This window comes from Nuphar pumila, chromosome 5, assembly GCF_984573655.1.
Source record: "Nuphar pumila chromosome 5, dmNupPumi1.hap1.1, whole genome shotgun sequence".
In the NCBI taxonomy this organism is placed as follows: domain Eukaryota; kingdom Viridiplantae; phylum Streptophyta; class Magnoliopsida; order Nymphaeales; family Nymphaeaceae; genus Nuphar; species Nuphar pumila.
Window position 1 is genome coordinate 48589907 of NC_143253.1, and position 17830 is coordinate 48607736.

General features: G+C 39.4%; 1 protein-coding gene across 2 annotated transcripts in view; it reads left to right on the top strand.

The window, feature by feature from the left end:
* Positions 1 to 1455: 1455 nt before the first annotated feature.
* Positions 1456 to 17830, top strand: part of LOC149837536 (sister chromatid cohesion protein PDS5 homolog A-like) — a 106887-nt gene continuing 90512 nt past the window's right edge. For both annotated transcript variants that reach the window (XM_090006104.1, XM_090006105.1), the window contains exons 1-3: positions 1456 to 1677; positions 9874 to 10077; positions 10294 to 10475. In XM_090006104.1, coding sequence (XP_089862230.1) covers positions 1585 to 1677; positions 9874 to 10077; positions 10294 to 10475 — 479 coding nt within the window. In that variant the 5' untranslated portion in view covers positions 1456 to 1584. The remainder of the gene's footprint in view (positions 1678 to 9873; positions 10078 to 10293; positions 10476 to 17830) is intronic.

Sequence of the window (17830 nt, forward strand, 5' to 3'; positions counted from 1 at the left end):
TAAGTATGTACAACCATTGCGAATGAGCTCGTTTGCTTGCAAAGGATATGTGGGATCTGACCCCTGCTACAGAGTTGTCAGAACTTCTGCAGAAGAACATGGAGCTACCAACTGCAAAGTATAGTTTTGAATCTGCTCTTGTTGATTTAATATCTGATAGATCCTTAACTGCATGACAAAGGGTGGTCCGACAACAGACGACGATAAAAGGTGGTCCGACAGCAAATGACGGTAAAAGGTGCTCCGGTAACAGACGACGACAAATGGTACTTCCGCGGTAGCAGACGACGACAAAGGGTGCTCCTCTGGAGGTGTAAGGGTGATCCAGAACAGAGAGGGTGACATATTTCGAGGTTGAGACTCTTCAAGCAGAGGTGTTTACTGCTTAGGGCAAAAACAAAAGGTTACCTTCTATTTTCTAACTGAAGGACATTTTGGTACATTACTCGAAATGTTGCAAATGCATTAGACTTCGATGCTAAGTGATGCAGACATGCATGGGAAAATGAACCCCATGTGCTTACATATGTGGTGCTCATTCGGACCCAAGAATAAGCGTGTGTGTGGGGGCATATAACCTGCTTCATTTTATATTTAGATGATTTTTGTATTTCTGATTCATATGTGGATATGACATGATCGATCTGTGAGGCATGATGATGATGACAACAACGATAATTATGACGGGGACTTGAGATCGTTCCATCATCTGGATGTATGGGAATGATGATGCACTATATGTCCTTCAGCTAAAGCATCAATGGCTCACAACATTTCAGTGGTGCCCATCTGTTGAGGGTCATGGGATGAACGAAATACGATACTGTCAGGGTGCCCCTCACCTGATCGGCACTCGTTTAACAGTCTCCGCATCGGTGTCCCAGATCTCGTGCTCCCTCGTGATACAATGAGGGCGACGCTCATGTTACCGGCTCTCATTTGGCTATTCGAGCCCCCATGAGTGAGCAGGAGTGGCGCTAAGCTGTGCCTGACAAACCCGGACAACAAGAGCAGGTTTAATTACAGATGATCTACATGCTTTTTCCAAATTTTGACAATGATGTCTTGTTAATATTGATTTACGAAAGTACCCATCAGTGCGTAAAATAGACCCCTGCTCCAACCACGCTGATCCAACCAGCCTTGTTGAACTAGTTTTATTTCTCTTAAGTTCTTTTACATAAGAGGGTTAAGCCGTCCATATGATATGAGACCGCAACAGTTGGATATTTTCGTCATTTGACACTTCAGTGAATCAAAATACTGCAGTCTTGACGCTCGCCCCCTGCAGAAAAGCGTTCGTAGTTGATTGACTTTTTTTGTTGAGCTCAGTTACAGTCGCGTCATTTTTGGGGAAGGAGCGTCCCTTTTCGTCATTTGGACAGCTCCCTACTTGCGGAACTCAAATGCTTCGGACGCGCTTCATTTAATCCCGTTACATTCTCCGTTTCGATTCCACAGGCTAGACCGAACCCTCTATCGCTCGCTCGCGACTCTGTAATGGCGGAAGGGATCGGAGTGTGATCTCGGACTCCCATCGAAAGAGATTAAGAGAAGAAGAAGAAGAAGAGCAGTAGGAGTGAGATGGCGCAGAGCCTTCGGCATAGGCTGAAGGAAGTGGGGTCGAAGCTCGAGAAGCCTTCTCAATCCAAGGGTTCTCTCTTGAAGCTTCTAAAGGTAGGGATTTTCTCCTTCTTCCTGGCCTCTTCCTATTATTTCGTAGCTAATTTTTCGTTTCATGGCAATTTTCTGTGTTTCTTAGCGTCTCTGCGGTAAGATCGCGATTCTGTCTCATATGTGCCTAATTTCGTTCATTTTCTGGATCGAGCCGGTTAATTTTCGGGGTTTTCGTTTGTTGATGCTTATTTGATTGCTATATCGGACTCCGTTTTGGCGGTTTTCTATTTTTCGCATTTTTTCCAAATTTAAATGCTTTTGATTGTTTTCTTCCTTTCTTTTTCCAGAAATGAAGAATTATTTCTGAGTATTTGCATAATTACTTGAAAATATTCAGACTCTGTACATGCTTTAGAGTCTACGGATTTTCCTTTTTTTTTTTAATATCTCTCCCTAATTTCAGTTTTCAAGTTGAATTGTTCCTGAAATCTGTGTCTTTCATCATTCTTGATGATCACTTCATCTGGAAGTCTCTTTGCTGAATTTCCCGTTTTTTTTAAACTTTCGATGTAGTCTCTGTCCTTCTTTAGTAAGAAAGAAGTATTTTTCGTTATTCTGCTTGAATAAATAACAAATTATAGTAATAAAGGAAGTTGTTTGTGCTCTTTTAGGATAAATAACAAGTAGTGCTAGCTACTGTTTACTTTCCTTACCTGCCTTGTTCTAAATAACAAGTTGTTTGTGTCCGCATCGTGCAATTTATGCACTTTTTTCTTATATTCATCTTTTGTTACTTCTACCTAATTTAATGATAAACGTTTCACTATATTTTCTTTTGCATCTGGTGGTTTCGTTATTTATTCGTTTGTTAACCATGGTTTTTCGGAAATTTATTTCCTGTCAAATTAATGTGGCATGGTAATATTCCTGGTTTTGGCAGTCTAGATGCCACTGTTCTGTGGATTATGTATAATCAGTGTTAGGGTTCTTTCGAGCAAGACCATAGAGTTAACGGAGGATTTTATTTGCTTTTGGATGGATATGTATAGGCGATTATTATATCTGCTGTCCTTTCCTTTTAAAGGAGTCCCTGAATTCTGAAACCTTAATCTAGGTCAGACACAATGTTTGGATTTAGAATTTTAAAGGGAAACATATATTAACACATGGAGGTTTTCTATTTGCACAAAGACAATGGGCATCCATTTCATGGTGCAAACAAAGAAATAATCTACTGATGATAAAAATCCTCGAGGAAGATATAAAATTAGAGGCTTTGTGGAAAAGATGGTCATGAAGGAATGGTTGTTGCGTGCCTTGGCCCACGGGGTAGGTCTAGGTTCGAGCTTAGGTTTAGGTAGGTTGGCTAGGTTAGAAACTGGGTCTGGTTTTAAGCTGTTCTGATAGGGTTTAGGGAAAAAATCAGAATCCAAACACCTAGGGCTAACTCGGGTTTAAATCTCAGGGTTGTAGGGTTTGTATTCTGGGAGATATGGTTAGATCAAGTTGCGGGTTTTCAGGTTGCAGACTGGATTCTGACAGACCTTGAAAGAAAGATTAGTTATCTCAAAATACTATACAAAAAATTATGAAATTTAGGAGAAGTCTTAGGACAGGTAGGGGAAGGTTCTTGCAAAATTTGAGGGTTTGACTTAACAGAGACTGGGAGATAAAAATGCAGGAATAGGTGAAACGGGATTGGGTCTGGATTGGGATTTGGCAACAAGTCTAGGTGTCAAATTTGTTTCTCCTTACTGGGATGGAGGAAAAACCTGATTTTTTGTGGGTTAGTTAAGGACACGTGGGCTGACTTAGGGTTAAATTTTCAGGTTTAAACAAGGTCTGGTTATGGAGATATGATATAGGCAAGTCGGGTTAGATTCTGCATTTCACAAAAACAAAATACTGAACCTTAGGCTAAGTTCAATGTTTCAGGTAGGCTTTAAAAGTGAGTTGGACTCAGGGTTTGAGCTTGGTTGACTTACCAGGGGTACAATTAGGCTTGTGAGAAGGTCTACTATAGTTTCACGACTTGGGAAGGTCCACTGAAGGCTGAGTTACCAGGGTAAAGTTCCAATCGCCGGTTTGCTTGAGTCTGCCACACGAACTTGGACTTAGGTTGCAACTAAGTCCCTTGGATGGTTGACCCACTAGATGTCTGGGCTCAATGGCTAGAGCCTTTGAACAGAAGAGACTATGTCACATGGGTGCGGGTGCGGGGATGCGGCACTTTAAAAAAACCTGGGTGCGGGGGTGCGGCAAAAATATAAAAAATTATATATATAAAAAGTCTAAAAGTTGGACATAAATGACCCTGGGTGCGTTGATTGCACCCAGGGTCAGGTTGACCGCATCGAGTGCAGGTGCGACACGGGTGCGGCACCTAGTTGGAGAATCCTTGTGACATATAGGTCAAAAAAACTTTTCTTGGCAATTTTTTTTTAAGTTCGAGAATTGGACCAAAATGACCTTGGGTGTGTTGACCGCACCCAGGGTCAGGTTGAACGCACCCGGTGCCGCACCCGCATGCGGCACCCTGATAGCCGAATCCCTGTGACACAGGAAGAGAGTGAGAGGGACTAGGGGCCAAGAGAGAAGAGAGAGAGGTTGAGGAGAGAGAGAGACATCACTTAGAGAGAGGGAGAGGGGGACAAACTTCAATCTTCAATTTCTTAAGATATCCTTCACAATGGTTTAACATGCCTATATATAAGCTTAAGAGAGGGTATTAACTTCCCTCCCAACTTACAAGAATTAATAAATAAAAAGCAAATTCCTAAGAGCCTTTTAGATAGAACCTGATGGAGGCTAGATAACACCCAAGCCTCCTCATAAATCCCCTTTGCACGTTCATCTAGGATTTTCAAGAGGGGAGGTCGACCTCTCTAGGTGGGCCCCACCTATCTGGCTAGCCCTTGATTGCTCCTTTGGATCGGGGTCCTTCTAATGCTGATCCAGTTCCTTCTTGCTCTGCTCCGTCCAACGCCAATCTGGATCCGGGTTCAACTGGATCCGTATCAATGGTTAAGAATTACTCAAAGAATTTGGAAATTGCGATGTGGCAAAGTGAAACTATATTTCCACCATTCACACTTGGGTTAGATTTTCAGATATGAAGGAGGCCTTTTGGCCTGTGTCATCTAGAAAATGACAAATATCTCATGCCTGTTTTTGCAGAAATGGTTTCAGAGCTAGGTTATCTAGGGTCTACCTTAATTTCTACCAATTCATGATCGAGTGTAGGCTAGTTGTCTTTGTCAAACCATGCTTTTTATCTAAGCTTATTCTAGTTTAAATCAGGGTATAACTTGTGTTCATTAAAATCTTCTATATGTCTTTGTGGTCATGAGGTTATCTCGCAACCAGAAAAATCACCAATTTTATACGTAGCTACTTCTTGCATCTGTTAATGCTTGTTAATGATGCCTGTTGGTATTGTTGATGCTGGCACAATTTTAGGGTCTCAAAAACTGGGAAAACTGTGGTTCACTTTAATATCAACATGTCTACACATACATGCACACTCACAGATACATCAGTCCTCGAATAAGTACCCCATGCCTTTCTCCCTAGATAAACCCATTTTGCCAAGAAGCTTAGTTGCTATTATTGAGCAGAGTGAAATACATGCTGTGATAGAAGCTGCTCGACCCTTGCTAAATCTTGAGACATGACGACCCTTATTGAAAAGAAAGGTTAAAATATAAATTCCTTCATTAGGAAGCTTTGTTGGGTTAATGAGGTTGTCATGTGGAGAAAGAAAATTGATGAAGAAAATGCCAAACAAATGAACTCTGCACTCCCTCTCACAAAACTTGACACACATACAATTGGGGAACTAATCTGCAGATTCTGGTTGTTTGTGTTGTTGGATGGGTGGAGGTGTGTTGTTTATAACAAAAAAAGTGAGACTTTCCACAGGAAAAATATTCCCATGCCCATGGGCACCAACATTGGCCTTGTAGGAGGCAACCCACTTTCTACAGGATGCAAGCATGTTCCATGTCATATGGATACTCCATTTTCAATTCCAAAATGTATCACCCTATATTATTATTATTCTAAATGGAAAATGCTATCAAAATTGCAGTATGCTATAACTCATCCCCATATCCTTCTTTTTTTTTTTGATAAACGAGCTGGGGGATTAAGGCTCCAACCTTTTATAATTCTGAATTAAGGATGTACAAGAGGTTTAGATGTTACAATCCAATCAAGAGGTTTATCTGTCCAAGATAAAGGTTCCCCATCATGGGATATATGGTCAAATAAGACATACTGATGGGAAATATTAGAACCCTCAAGTAACACTAACCTCTCACAGTCATCATCCTGGGATAACTCAAATCCAGTCGACATCTTCCTTCCATTATGGTAGTCATCCATGCAATCCATATGTGTTTGTTAGAACAAATAGTTACCTGATTAGGTCCCAGATCCAAATGAGCCAAGACACCGTCTATGGCTCTAGTTTCTGGCAGGAGAGCATCAACAAATACTTGGACTTCAGCCACAATAAGTTTGCCATCTCGATTCCTCAATTCATAGGCAATTTTCGTACACGAGGGAAGCAGGATAACAATGAGAAGAATCTTAATTGGAAACAATTGTAGAAGTCTTCAAGGCTATGTTGCAAGGACACACATGTAGACCCCTCGTACCTGTGTTGACATGCCCGAACAGGTGTACGAGTACTGTGTGCTGCAAGGGTATGTGATGAGTCTCTAGGTTTGGGTAGGGTCTAGCTGAGACCTAACAGAAAACCCATGTTTTCTTTTTTCTTTTTTTTGGTGTGAGGAGGAAGAGGAGGAGGAGGAGAAAGAATAAGAAGAAGAAGGTGGCAGAGGGAGGAAGAGAGAGGGAAAGGGCGTACTTACCTCCTCTTATTCTTCTTCCTTTTCTTTTTCATGTTCTTTTTCTTCTTTCTTAGAGAGAGAGAGAGGTTATTCTCGAGAACTCTTCCTGCCTCCCTTCCTTTTTAATTTATGTGGGGGCTGGGGTTTCTCAAAAATACCCCTTCTTTTTCCTTTTAAGGAGAGAGAGATAGGATGGGGTATTTTTGAAGAAACCCCTGCCCCCTCTCCTTTTTCATTTAGGGCAGGGAGTTCTTGAAAATGCCCCTCCCTTTTTCTTTTATAGAGAGAGGTATTTTTGACCCTGCCCCCTCCCTTTTTCATTTATGAGGGGGTGGATTCTTAAAAATTATCTTGTCTTTTCTTTTTACAAAGAGAGATGGGAAAAGGGGGTTCGACCGCTTTCCCACTTTTTTTTTTAAATTTTTTAAAATTCAAAAGGAATTTTTATTTTTTAATGGATTTGAATTTAATCCAATCCAAATTCAGAACACACGCACACGCACACGCACACGCACACGCACACGCACACACACACGCACACGCACATGCACACACACACGCACACGCACATGCACACGCACACGCACACGCACACGCACATATAACCGTGTCCTTGTACCTGTGTTTTTTGAAATTACCATGTCGTACCCTCCATACCGATACCCATGTGTTATAGCTTCAAGGTTGAAAAACAACCACTAAAAATGAAGCCAAGCAGTAATAAGTTGTTTAAAATTTTTCCAATAAATCTTGTGAGGGGAGCAGTATTTTATCTTTAAATAAATTGTGTTCAATGAATTCAAAGTAGTAACAGTGTGACCCCCTTGAAAAAGCCTTTGTTATCCTGTTAACATGTGGCCATCTAGTCGTTGTTCTAAAATGACAAGTACATTAGTTCTTTTGTTAAAATTCCTAATTTGCTCTCTCTCTCTCTCTCTCCCCCCCCCCCCCCCCCCCCCCCAAGAAAAAAGACACTCACATACATGCACAGGCATGTCAACAAAATAATTAACTTCTCAGACAGTGATGAACCTTGAGCCTTTGGCTGCTAGCCTTTAAGAAGTTGTCCCATTTAGTGTTCATAAGGTCTAGAGATTAGCCTAGAATCTATGCCAAATGCCTGTATCCCTGTATGTGCAGACTATCCATGTGACATATCCTAGAATGTTGCATTTGTTTGGAAATAATCCCCAAAACCCTATAAACACTCCCTTTTGCATGCTAAAGGTATTTGCATATGTGTGTCAGAAGGTTATTCTCTTGCCAGTAATGGTTAGGCAAGTCCCTTCATTAATCTCTCCACCAATCAGTCTACAGCTTATCTATCTATCTATCTACACACACACACACCTTTAGTATGCAAAAGGGAATATTTGGAGGATTTTGGTATTTTATGCACACATATACGAGCATCCATGCCCAAGTGTACAGAAAACTTAGTCGTTTCCTACTTTGACATGCTGGAAACTGGTAGGGCTAGCACCCTCTTCAAGAGTGACTCTTCTTTTACTGGAACTCTTCTTTTACTCTGTGTGTGTGTGTGGAAGATATAAGTTTACTACAATCGTTTCTGCATGCAATTTAGTAGAAAGCACTATTTTTTTCACGTTTTGTGCACTTTTTTGCAGATCTAACCTTATAGATGTGATTTACAGACTTTTTAGTAGAAAACAGGCTTTGGATCATGTTTTTGCAACATGTAAGTTCATTTTCCAAGGGCTTCAAAAATCAATAGCCCTCAATGTACCAAAATTTCATAACTCAAAAAATCATATTCTTACATTGAGAAAAGATGATCCAAAGTGCGATCCTAGCAAACAGATCATGCTGAACACATCTATGAGGTCAGATTTAGTGGATACAACTTGCACCTATGATTTTCCAACTAGATTGTACATACAGTAGACAATAGCCAATATATATGTGTGTCCGTAGTCAACACTATAGGTTAATTTTTTGCAGCAATCGGCATGCAGTTCCTCCATGAGTTTGTTATGAACGAAGCCATTAATCACATGCATTCTTTTATTTTAAAATTTGCCATCAATTATGTTACATTTTAATTTGAACTTCATTTTATTATTTGATGTTTTTACTTTTTAGTTATAGCAATCAAGAATTGTTGATCAAGAGTTTGCACATGAGACGATATTCATGTTTTATTACTTTATAATATTTTGGGTTATCATTGGCAGTTGCTGTATTCATGCATAAGAATGAGGTACACTTGAATACTGAAAAGGGGAGTCGCTGGTCTCAGGCAAAGCATATGGTCTTTGAAGTTCTTTTTTCCCCTCCCTTTCTTTGTTCCCTCTATTTCTAGTGCTCTGACCGTCTAATTGAAGGCCTTCTATATTGCACCACAAGTGCCTTGGCATCACTATATGCATCCAGGGATCAAAGGGCCCTGCATCTTCTAGTTGATGCAGAGCCAAATGCCAAGGATTTTTTCCTTTTTTCTGCCATGATGTTTTGCATAATGCTGCTTTCCTCCTCCTCCTCATCTTTATCCAGCCGGTTTCATTTACATGGGGTCAGTTTTATGAGTCCTACTTCTCCATCATCATAGCCAAAGTCTCAGTCACACTGCTACAGTTTTTCATGCCCCTAATTATTGGATCTCTCAAAGTCCTTATTGGTGGTCTTTTTTCCAATTCTTTGGGCATGCCTATCATGCTGGTATGCACAAACAACACCTTGGTATGGGAAAGAGAACATGATTGGTTCTTATAAACACCTTCCTTATAAGAAGACAATCAAAACCATAACAAGTGGTTAGAACCAAAACCCAGCTTTTAACTTGCGTTTAACAAATCTCTCTCTCTCTCTGATGGTTCTTTTTCTTGATGGCATTTCGTGGGTAGTCACATATAGACCTATCAAAGAGATTGCCATTTTTAATTAGCACACATGTAGTTGTAGCATACCTCCTGTTTGACCCCCTCTGCCTATGCATATATGCATTCTTTTTAGGTTCTTTTGAGTTACATGTTAGCCTGAGTTACCAATTATGTACAGCATGTTAGAAGTTGCAAATTCCTTTTGAAGTTCAATAATCAGCCATGTCATTTTGTTTCCTATTTACAATGAAAAAACTGACATAGATGGAGCATATTCAAACTTCAGTTAGAAACTTTGTCATTTCTATCCCCACAGGCTCAGATCAGCATGAGTTAGTATCGTGCTAATAAAAAATAAACGCTTTATAGACTTAATTAATTGTATGTTTCAGCCACAAAGTTTTCTTTAAGTGATTTTTCATACTTCATGTGTGGAATTTTGCATTAATTTGTTTGGATTTGTAGTGATTGAGGTGAAATATTTGATTGAATTATCAAGTATTCTGTACTCCTTAGTCTGTGCATCAGTTTGATGTATGATTTGCCACTTGTATATACAGCAAGCAGCAAGTTGCCTTTCTGAGATTGACCAGTCACCACCAAAATCATTGTTGGGTTCCATACAATCATGTGTAAATGCAGTAGCTAAGGCAGAATTTCTAAAGCACCAGGATGGGGATGTCAAGCTTCTGGTGGCAGTATGCATTTGTGAAATAATGAGGATTATGGCACCAGAACCTCCATACAGTGACGACATACTAAAGGTATATCTCTCTCTTGTCCTCAACCAGGGTTAATTGCCTCAATATGTCTTTTTGTAGTGTAATGGTATAGTCTTTGGATATCCTTATTCTTGAGGTCAGTTGCCTACACTTGAAGTTCTTGTGTTGTAGGGGTCTTTGACCCAATCCATTCTCTTGATAAGTGGTCATGCATGGGGTTTGAATTCATCTGATTGGAGCTAATGTTCATTGTGGCAGGAAGCATTTTGTCTAATTGTGGGGACATTTAGCGGTTTAGGTGAGATAAATAGTCCATCCTTTGGGAGAAGAGTTGCTATTTTGGAGACTCTTGCAAAATATAGGTCGTGTGTTGTCATGTTGGATCTCGAATGCAATGATTTAATTAAGGAAATATTCAGTACATTTATCTCAGTTGCCAGGTACTTTCAGAGCCTTTCCCTTGAATTAACACAGTCATTGCTTATCTGAATTATTTAAACTTCGATTAAGGTGCTATGCATACATGTTCATTACGTGTTAAGATTCCTGTCAACAACCAGATTAGATGAGCTTTCTGATCTACACTGTTCATTTAACATTTAATGTGGAAAGATTTCTTAAGAGTTGCGCGATGCAGTAGAGACTATTAAATACCTTCTTCAAAGGCACTTATACCATCTCATATATTGTCATCAAACCATATTAGATTCTTAAGGCCTTAAGGGACTATAAAGATTGCATTCTATGTACCTGATCTATACTTTCTTCTGCTTATCAAATTTCCATGTGTGTGTATGAGTGTGGGGTGGTGTGTGTGTGTGATCATATGGTCTATATTTTTTCCTGCAGTTAAATTTCAAAAGCTCTTTTATGGAATGATGATTAATTTTTCATGTTGCCAATTTCACCAACTATAGAAAATATAGGCATTAGTGGTTAGTCAGGAAAAAATTTCCACTAGCATAATTGATGATACCCTTCTACATTTTTCAAAGTTAAAAGCACATCTTTATAGTACGAACTTGAGTTCAAGAAGAGAACATCGTTACGGGATTTTTTTTTCTTATGTTTGAATTTAATATTGTATCTTATAAAATTGGTCGAAAATTTATACACAACACAATATATATTTAAGCGGACATTTTGCTATGACTGTGGTTGCTTAAAAAATTGAAAATTTGAAATGTATTTCATTGCATATTTAGGGATAATCAAGTTGCAGCCTTGCAGTTCGATTTTTTTTATCATAATATAAATCCAGTGAAACAATAAAAAACTTGAAGTAGGTTGGACCTTACACCTCTCAGGGAATTCCTGTTATAAACTTCACCATTTGTCACAGCTGCAGAGGTAATCATGCTTTCTAGTATATGGAGTCTCCGTCTTTCAGGAGAAGTCATGGATCACCACATGATAAAGAAGAAAACCCAAATGGGACTATGTGACTATGAATTACGAGTTATTTCCTTATCCTGTAAAACCCTCTTTGTTTAACTCTTTGATTTGTCACAGACAAGTATAAACCAGAGAGAATTGAGTTGTGCAGCTTACTGCTGCCACTGTTACAGATCCAGTGGCTCAGCCTGCATTCACTTGATATTAGCAACCTTTTCTGGGTTAAAGATCCATGGAACTGGTCAATGTGATCCGATTTGTCAAATCTATTTTATAGGGCCCATCATAGGAGTAATGCCCCAAAATTTTAACCCAGATTTATGTGATTTTTTTTATAACAGCGAAAAAAATAACCAATATAGGGTTAAGCATTTCAGAATATTACATTTGAGAGAAAACTCAACACATGTATTTCATTTCATTATGATATGAACCAGAGTTACCGGAAGCGCCTAGGCAAAAGGGGAAGCGCGAAACGTCGCGCTTCCGAAGCGTGAGGGGAAGCGCGCTTCCCTTTTATGGGAAACACGTCCCCCTTTTATGGGAAACGCGCTTCCCATAAATGGGAAGCGCGCTTCCCCCACGTTTCCCCCTCGCTTCCCCATTTTTTTTCATTTTTTTTCGCTTCCCCCTCGCTTCCGGTTCGCTTCTTAGGTCGCTTCCGAGACGGTTCAGAATTTTCTTCTAAGTGGTCCCTCGCTTCCCCGCTTCCTAAATTTTGAAAGTGCCTCGCTTCCCGTATCGCTTCCGGCTCCCGCTTCCTCGACTGGTAACTCTGATATGAACATTTAAATTACCATAAACCCAAGGAATCACTGGAACAGTAAATCAACAATCTCGATCCAATGCCTCATCCCGCAACCGCTCATAAGACTACTCTTTACCTGAAAATGTTAAAAAGATAGGAATTAGACTACCACGTCTAATTAAGAAAACTGTAACTTTCAATGCAGGTATATCATGAATCTAGCATGTGATGTGAGTATCAAAGGTGATTCTCAACGTGTCTAAACAAGTAAGCAATTTGTGCCACAAAAACAAACATTCATATACATGAGTATGTAAATAGTTATCCAACAATTATAACTGAGCAGGTAAAGCATCGTGTGCAACATTAATAAGCAAGTGAATGTGTATTGCAACAGTCATAACAATAACATGTACAACTCTTAGATAATTCTTCAACTATTTCATATTTAACATTTCACAATTTTATATTGTAACAAGTTCAGAATATAAAACATGTTAAAGAACATAAACATATCTCTCCAGTATTTTCACTCACTGTGATACCTAATTGTTCTAAATTGTGTTTAAGTTATCTTACCCCGTGGGTACACACGGACACATGTGACCATCTCAGAAGAGAACATTCGGGGGTATATTATTCCAGGTATTTTATTAACTCGAACATTCTAACGGAAACTGAATCCCTAAGGGAGCGACCAATAGCCGAGAGAATCTCCCAATGGCTCAACTCAGAACAGGAAACATCCTTAACTTCTACAGAAGACATGGAACTACCACCTAAGACACATAGGTAGTTCTGGTTCCTAACTCCGAGGACGGGGACCAACGAGCCGCTTTACGCTCGAAATACAACACAAGTCCTCGAAGTTTTGTACCACCTACCCTCTTCAAGGTAAGTCTCAAAAACTGGTTTCATTGTTTAATTATTGTTCCGAAGTTCAGGGCATTTCCCCAACTTCCTCCTACTACCATAGTAGTAGATCCCAACCTTAGTCACTTTACCAAGGTATATAAACCATCCATATACTTTTTCCACATTGATTTCTTAATCCCACTCAGAGTGCTCCGGTGCTTTTAAAGTAGTCAAGCACACAATAATTACAATTAAGTTTTCATCACTCTTATTAATATAGCACGCAAGCCAATAACTCCAGTACCCACGTCGGGTAACCCATTCATATTGCCCTCTTAGGCAAAGCACATATCCATATATCACTAAATCACCATCATATATGTGCAACCAATATAACAACCTCATTCCTCAACACAGGTAACATGTTGCATACAAGCAATTCAAATTATATATTTTCAATTCATAATGAACCAAAGAAAAACAATTCCCATAATCTAAATATATGCAACAATTAGTGTCAATACACAACATCTCTTTGATATGTCACACTCCTTTTCTACCAAAAGAGATAGAGTTTATCATAAGAATTGGAAACTATCATTGAATATTAGAACATTTGCAGCTTAACAGGCAGAAGCGAATATGCAACTAAATAGGCATTTGAGCATTAAAACTTTGTAACTAATCTTCCGAATGTACGAGGCTTATCATGCATTTGAAACAGTAAGGCATATGCATCATAACATGCAACTAACTTGACATTTGGAAATATGGAATGCATGCAGCTTCATAAGAAACCGAGGATCATTATAATAAGTATATAGATCTTGGGTATCTACGTATCAGGAACATTTCTATAGCACAAGCTAGCGGCATGTGCATACATATGAACCCAACACAGAGTACCATACATGGTATTACATCAAACCCCATCACAGCATTTCCAGCTAGCCACTTTCAGGAAAAATATAACCCAAGTATTTTGTTGTCACTATCATACAACACAGAGTCAAAACTGATACAACCTTATGCAAAACCCATAGTAAAGCTGCTGTAATCAAGTGAAACCCTCCCTCACTTGCTACAATGAAATCAATCCATGTTATTTTAAATAGATCATTACTGTGAAAAAGTGCAATACTAACAGTACTGTGAAAACAAATCATATTATTGCAATGAAATCAATGTGGTGAATATTGTTAACAATGTCTAATCAAAATATAACATGGTACATTAGTCAGAATAAGATACGCTAAACATGTTATCTATTCAGCATATAACAAGCCCTACAGTGGATGTGAACTGGTCTGAATCCTGTAAGACAAATCTAAGAGTGAAGTGACTCATCTGTACCACAATCTTGGTGGTCAGGCAAACATGCTAATTATTAAATAAAAACATGAGAGACATAGCATTTCAGGCACAGTTTAGAAGATTCAGAAGTAACATCAAACTTATTATGTTTACCAAATAACAATAGAAATATTCGGTTAATTAATCAATAAAGCACACAATGCTAAGACATGGTTTACTTATATATTTTTCCACATGAAATCAGGTGCCCAAAACAGAATCAAGACACAACTTTGTAGATGATATAGAATCCAATGCAGGAATCAAGAAAAACCAATCTGCTCAAGAAGATCAATATGATCCAGAAAACAAATCTGATCAAGAAAACCCATAGGATCACAAAACAAATCTGACCAAGACAATAAATATGATCAAGGAAACAAATCAGATCAAGAAAACCCATATGATCACAAAACAAACCTGATCAAGACAATAAATATGATCAAGACAACAAATCGGATCAAGAAAACCCATATGATCACATTATCTGAAGTAATCCATACAGACAGACAAGAAAACAATAAATGAGAAAGTGTCATCCAATCACATTATACCATCCGATGATAATTTAAACCAAAACAATGACGTCATCCATGTCGATTCATACATGTACCAAAAACTAGAAAAGGATATAAAACACCATCCAATCAGTTTATTTACTCCAAAGATAATATGCCAGCATAAGTTCCCAAAGAACCTTTGAGACAGTTTCAGGCATAAAAGTGAGGACCACTATAGTGAACTCTCATTATTCAAGCTTCAAACTACATAGAGTGATAATTTCCACCAAACTACTAAGATTCCATCAAGAGAAAAGCACACCCAATAACTCAGTTGTCCAACTATAGAACATTAGGTTTACAAAGCAAGGGAAAACTCAGAAAAAGATGAACAGAATCCACATTCGTACTCAGTGGCTGCCAAAATCATACTAATACCCTCTAAACAAAAATTTCAAATACGAAAATCAACTAAGACCCATCCACAGATTTCATCATTCGTTGTTGGCACAGTTCAAACCGAAACACATGACAGCAAGATCGAAGTAACACTCGAAACCCCTTGATGACCGTATGCAAATCCCCTCTATAAAACAAAAATCCGAAACCCCCAAATCATAGATTTGGGGTTTTCGGACTAGGGTTGATATAAACCCCCAAATCGATTGTTATCCATACCGTAATCCCAAAATAGGAAACCCCTAAACTCTATCGTCTCCCCTACAATAAATCCCAACCCACAGCGTTGGGTTTCTGTCAAGCGAGAATGTAATGAAGAACATATTAAAAGGCTCGGCAGGTGAAAGGAATCGAGTTCCCCCTTGACTGACCCAACCACAAACTAATTCAATCCATAGCCATCAAGAAAAGCCAGAATCCTACACCGCATGCTCGACTCAAGACCGATCAACCCAGAACTCCCTCAGTGTATCCCTTTGCTCGGATGTCATAGCTACCAGAAACCCCAACTCACGAACTTGGGTTTTCCGGCAGCCAAGAATCCAGGCGGATACTTGTTGCCTGCACCGATCAGGGTTTTTCCCCCTTCGTGACTAACCCAACCACACTTGGACTCAATCAATACCCACAAGGAAAGTTATAGGAATCCTACCTCTCTTGGCGGAAGAAAGGTTGCTGGCGACAGGAGATGACCGACTACAACAATTGCAGGTGGTCGTGGAGCCTCCCGACGTCGGTGACCTTGCCGGCCTGCGCAAAACCAATGAGAAGGGAGTGATACAGAGAGAGAGCGAGATACAACAGAAAGAAGATGAGATCAGGGGGAAAGAAGGGCGAGACTCCCCTCTTTAACGAGCCGAAAATCTCCATCCCTCCGAGAAAGATGGAGTCGGTTACGCTTTCTGTAACCTCCCCCTCCCCTTTCGATCTTGCAAGAATCGTGCTCTAGGCACGATTCTTGTTTTCGTGTGTTTTATAAAACAAAGCCCGGGTCCGGGTCCGAACCGTGACCCACAATGCCGGATCCACTCTAACGTAGATCCGGGTCGGCTTTATAGTGTTGGATCCATCCTAACATGGATCCGGGTTGACAGTGAACTGTCAGATCCACATTGGTCCACATGGATCCATAAATTGGATCTGGGTGGCTCCAATGTGGGTCCAAACCCCAATTACCCAAATCTTTTATTATATATTCTTTTGGATCCGGTAATGGATCTTGAACCCAAAATGCATAAAATTACTCAAAATTTTGGGTTATTACAATAGGGCTAGATAGACTCAGTCACATATGTTTATAGGGCCCATAATAGGGCTGGATAGACTCAGTCACATATGTTTGACCCATAGCTGGAGGATGGGTGACTGACTTGACTGCTTAGTAGATTGGTGTTTGGACCAAGCCTGAAACTTATCTATATGGCATAGTAGTTGAGTTATTGGGGCTGGTTCAACTTGACATGGGCCTTGACGAAAAGATCACAGCTTAGTCATGCTCACTAGGTTCCCTATGTTGGGAAGCACCGACCTGTGGCCAGTACCAACTTCAACTTGTTTTATACAATTCATGAACTTTAGTCTGTGTTATCAGTACTGTAATGCCCCAAAAATTTTAACCCAGATTTATGTGGATTTTTTTTTTTATATAACAGCGGAAAGAATAACCAACATAGGGTTAAGCATTACAGAACCTTACATTTGAGAGAAAACTCAACACATGTATTTCATTTCTTTATGATATGAACATTTAACTTACCATAAACCCAAGGAATCACTGGAACAGTAAATCAACAATCGCGATCCAATGCCTCATCCCGCAACCGCTCATAAGGCTACTCGTTTACCTGAAAATGGTAAAAATGATAGGAATTAGACTACCACGTCAAGTAGGAAAACTGTAACTCTTAATGTAGGTATGTCATGAATCTAGCATGTGATGTGGGTGTCAAAGGTGATTATCAACATATATCTAAACAAGTAAGCAAATTATGCAACAGAAATCAACAATCATAAACCTGAGCATGTAAGCAGTTATACAACAACAATAACTGAGAAAGCAAGGCATAATATACAACGTTAACAAGCAAGTGAGGTATGTTATGCAACAACAAATAATAATAACATGCATAACTTTCATGTAATAGTTCAATCATCTCGTATCTGCACATTTCAGGATTTCAGTTCATTACAAATTCAGAATATAAAGCATGCTGAAAGAATATGCCCCACTCACTGTGATACCTAATTGCACTAAATTGTGTTTAAATTATCTTACCCCGCGGGTACACACGGGCACAGGTGACCATCTCAGAAGAGAACGTTCGAGGTATATTATTCAAGAGTATTTTATTAACTCGAACATTCTAACTGAGACTAAATCCCAAAATGAGCGACCAATAGACGAGAGAATCTATCAAGGGCTCAACTCAAGACAGGATGCATTCCTAACTTCTGCAGAAGACGTGGAACTACCACCTATGACACA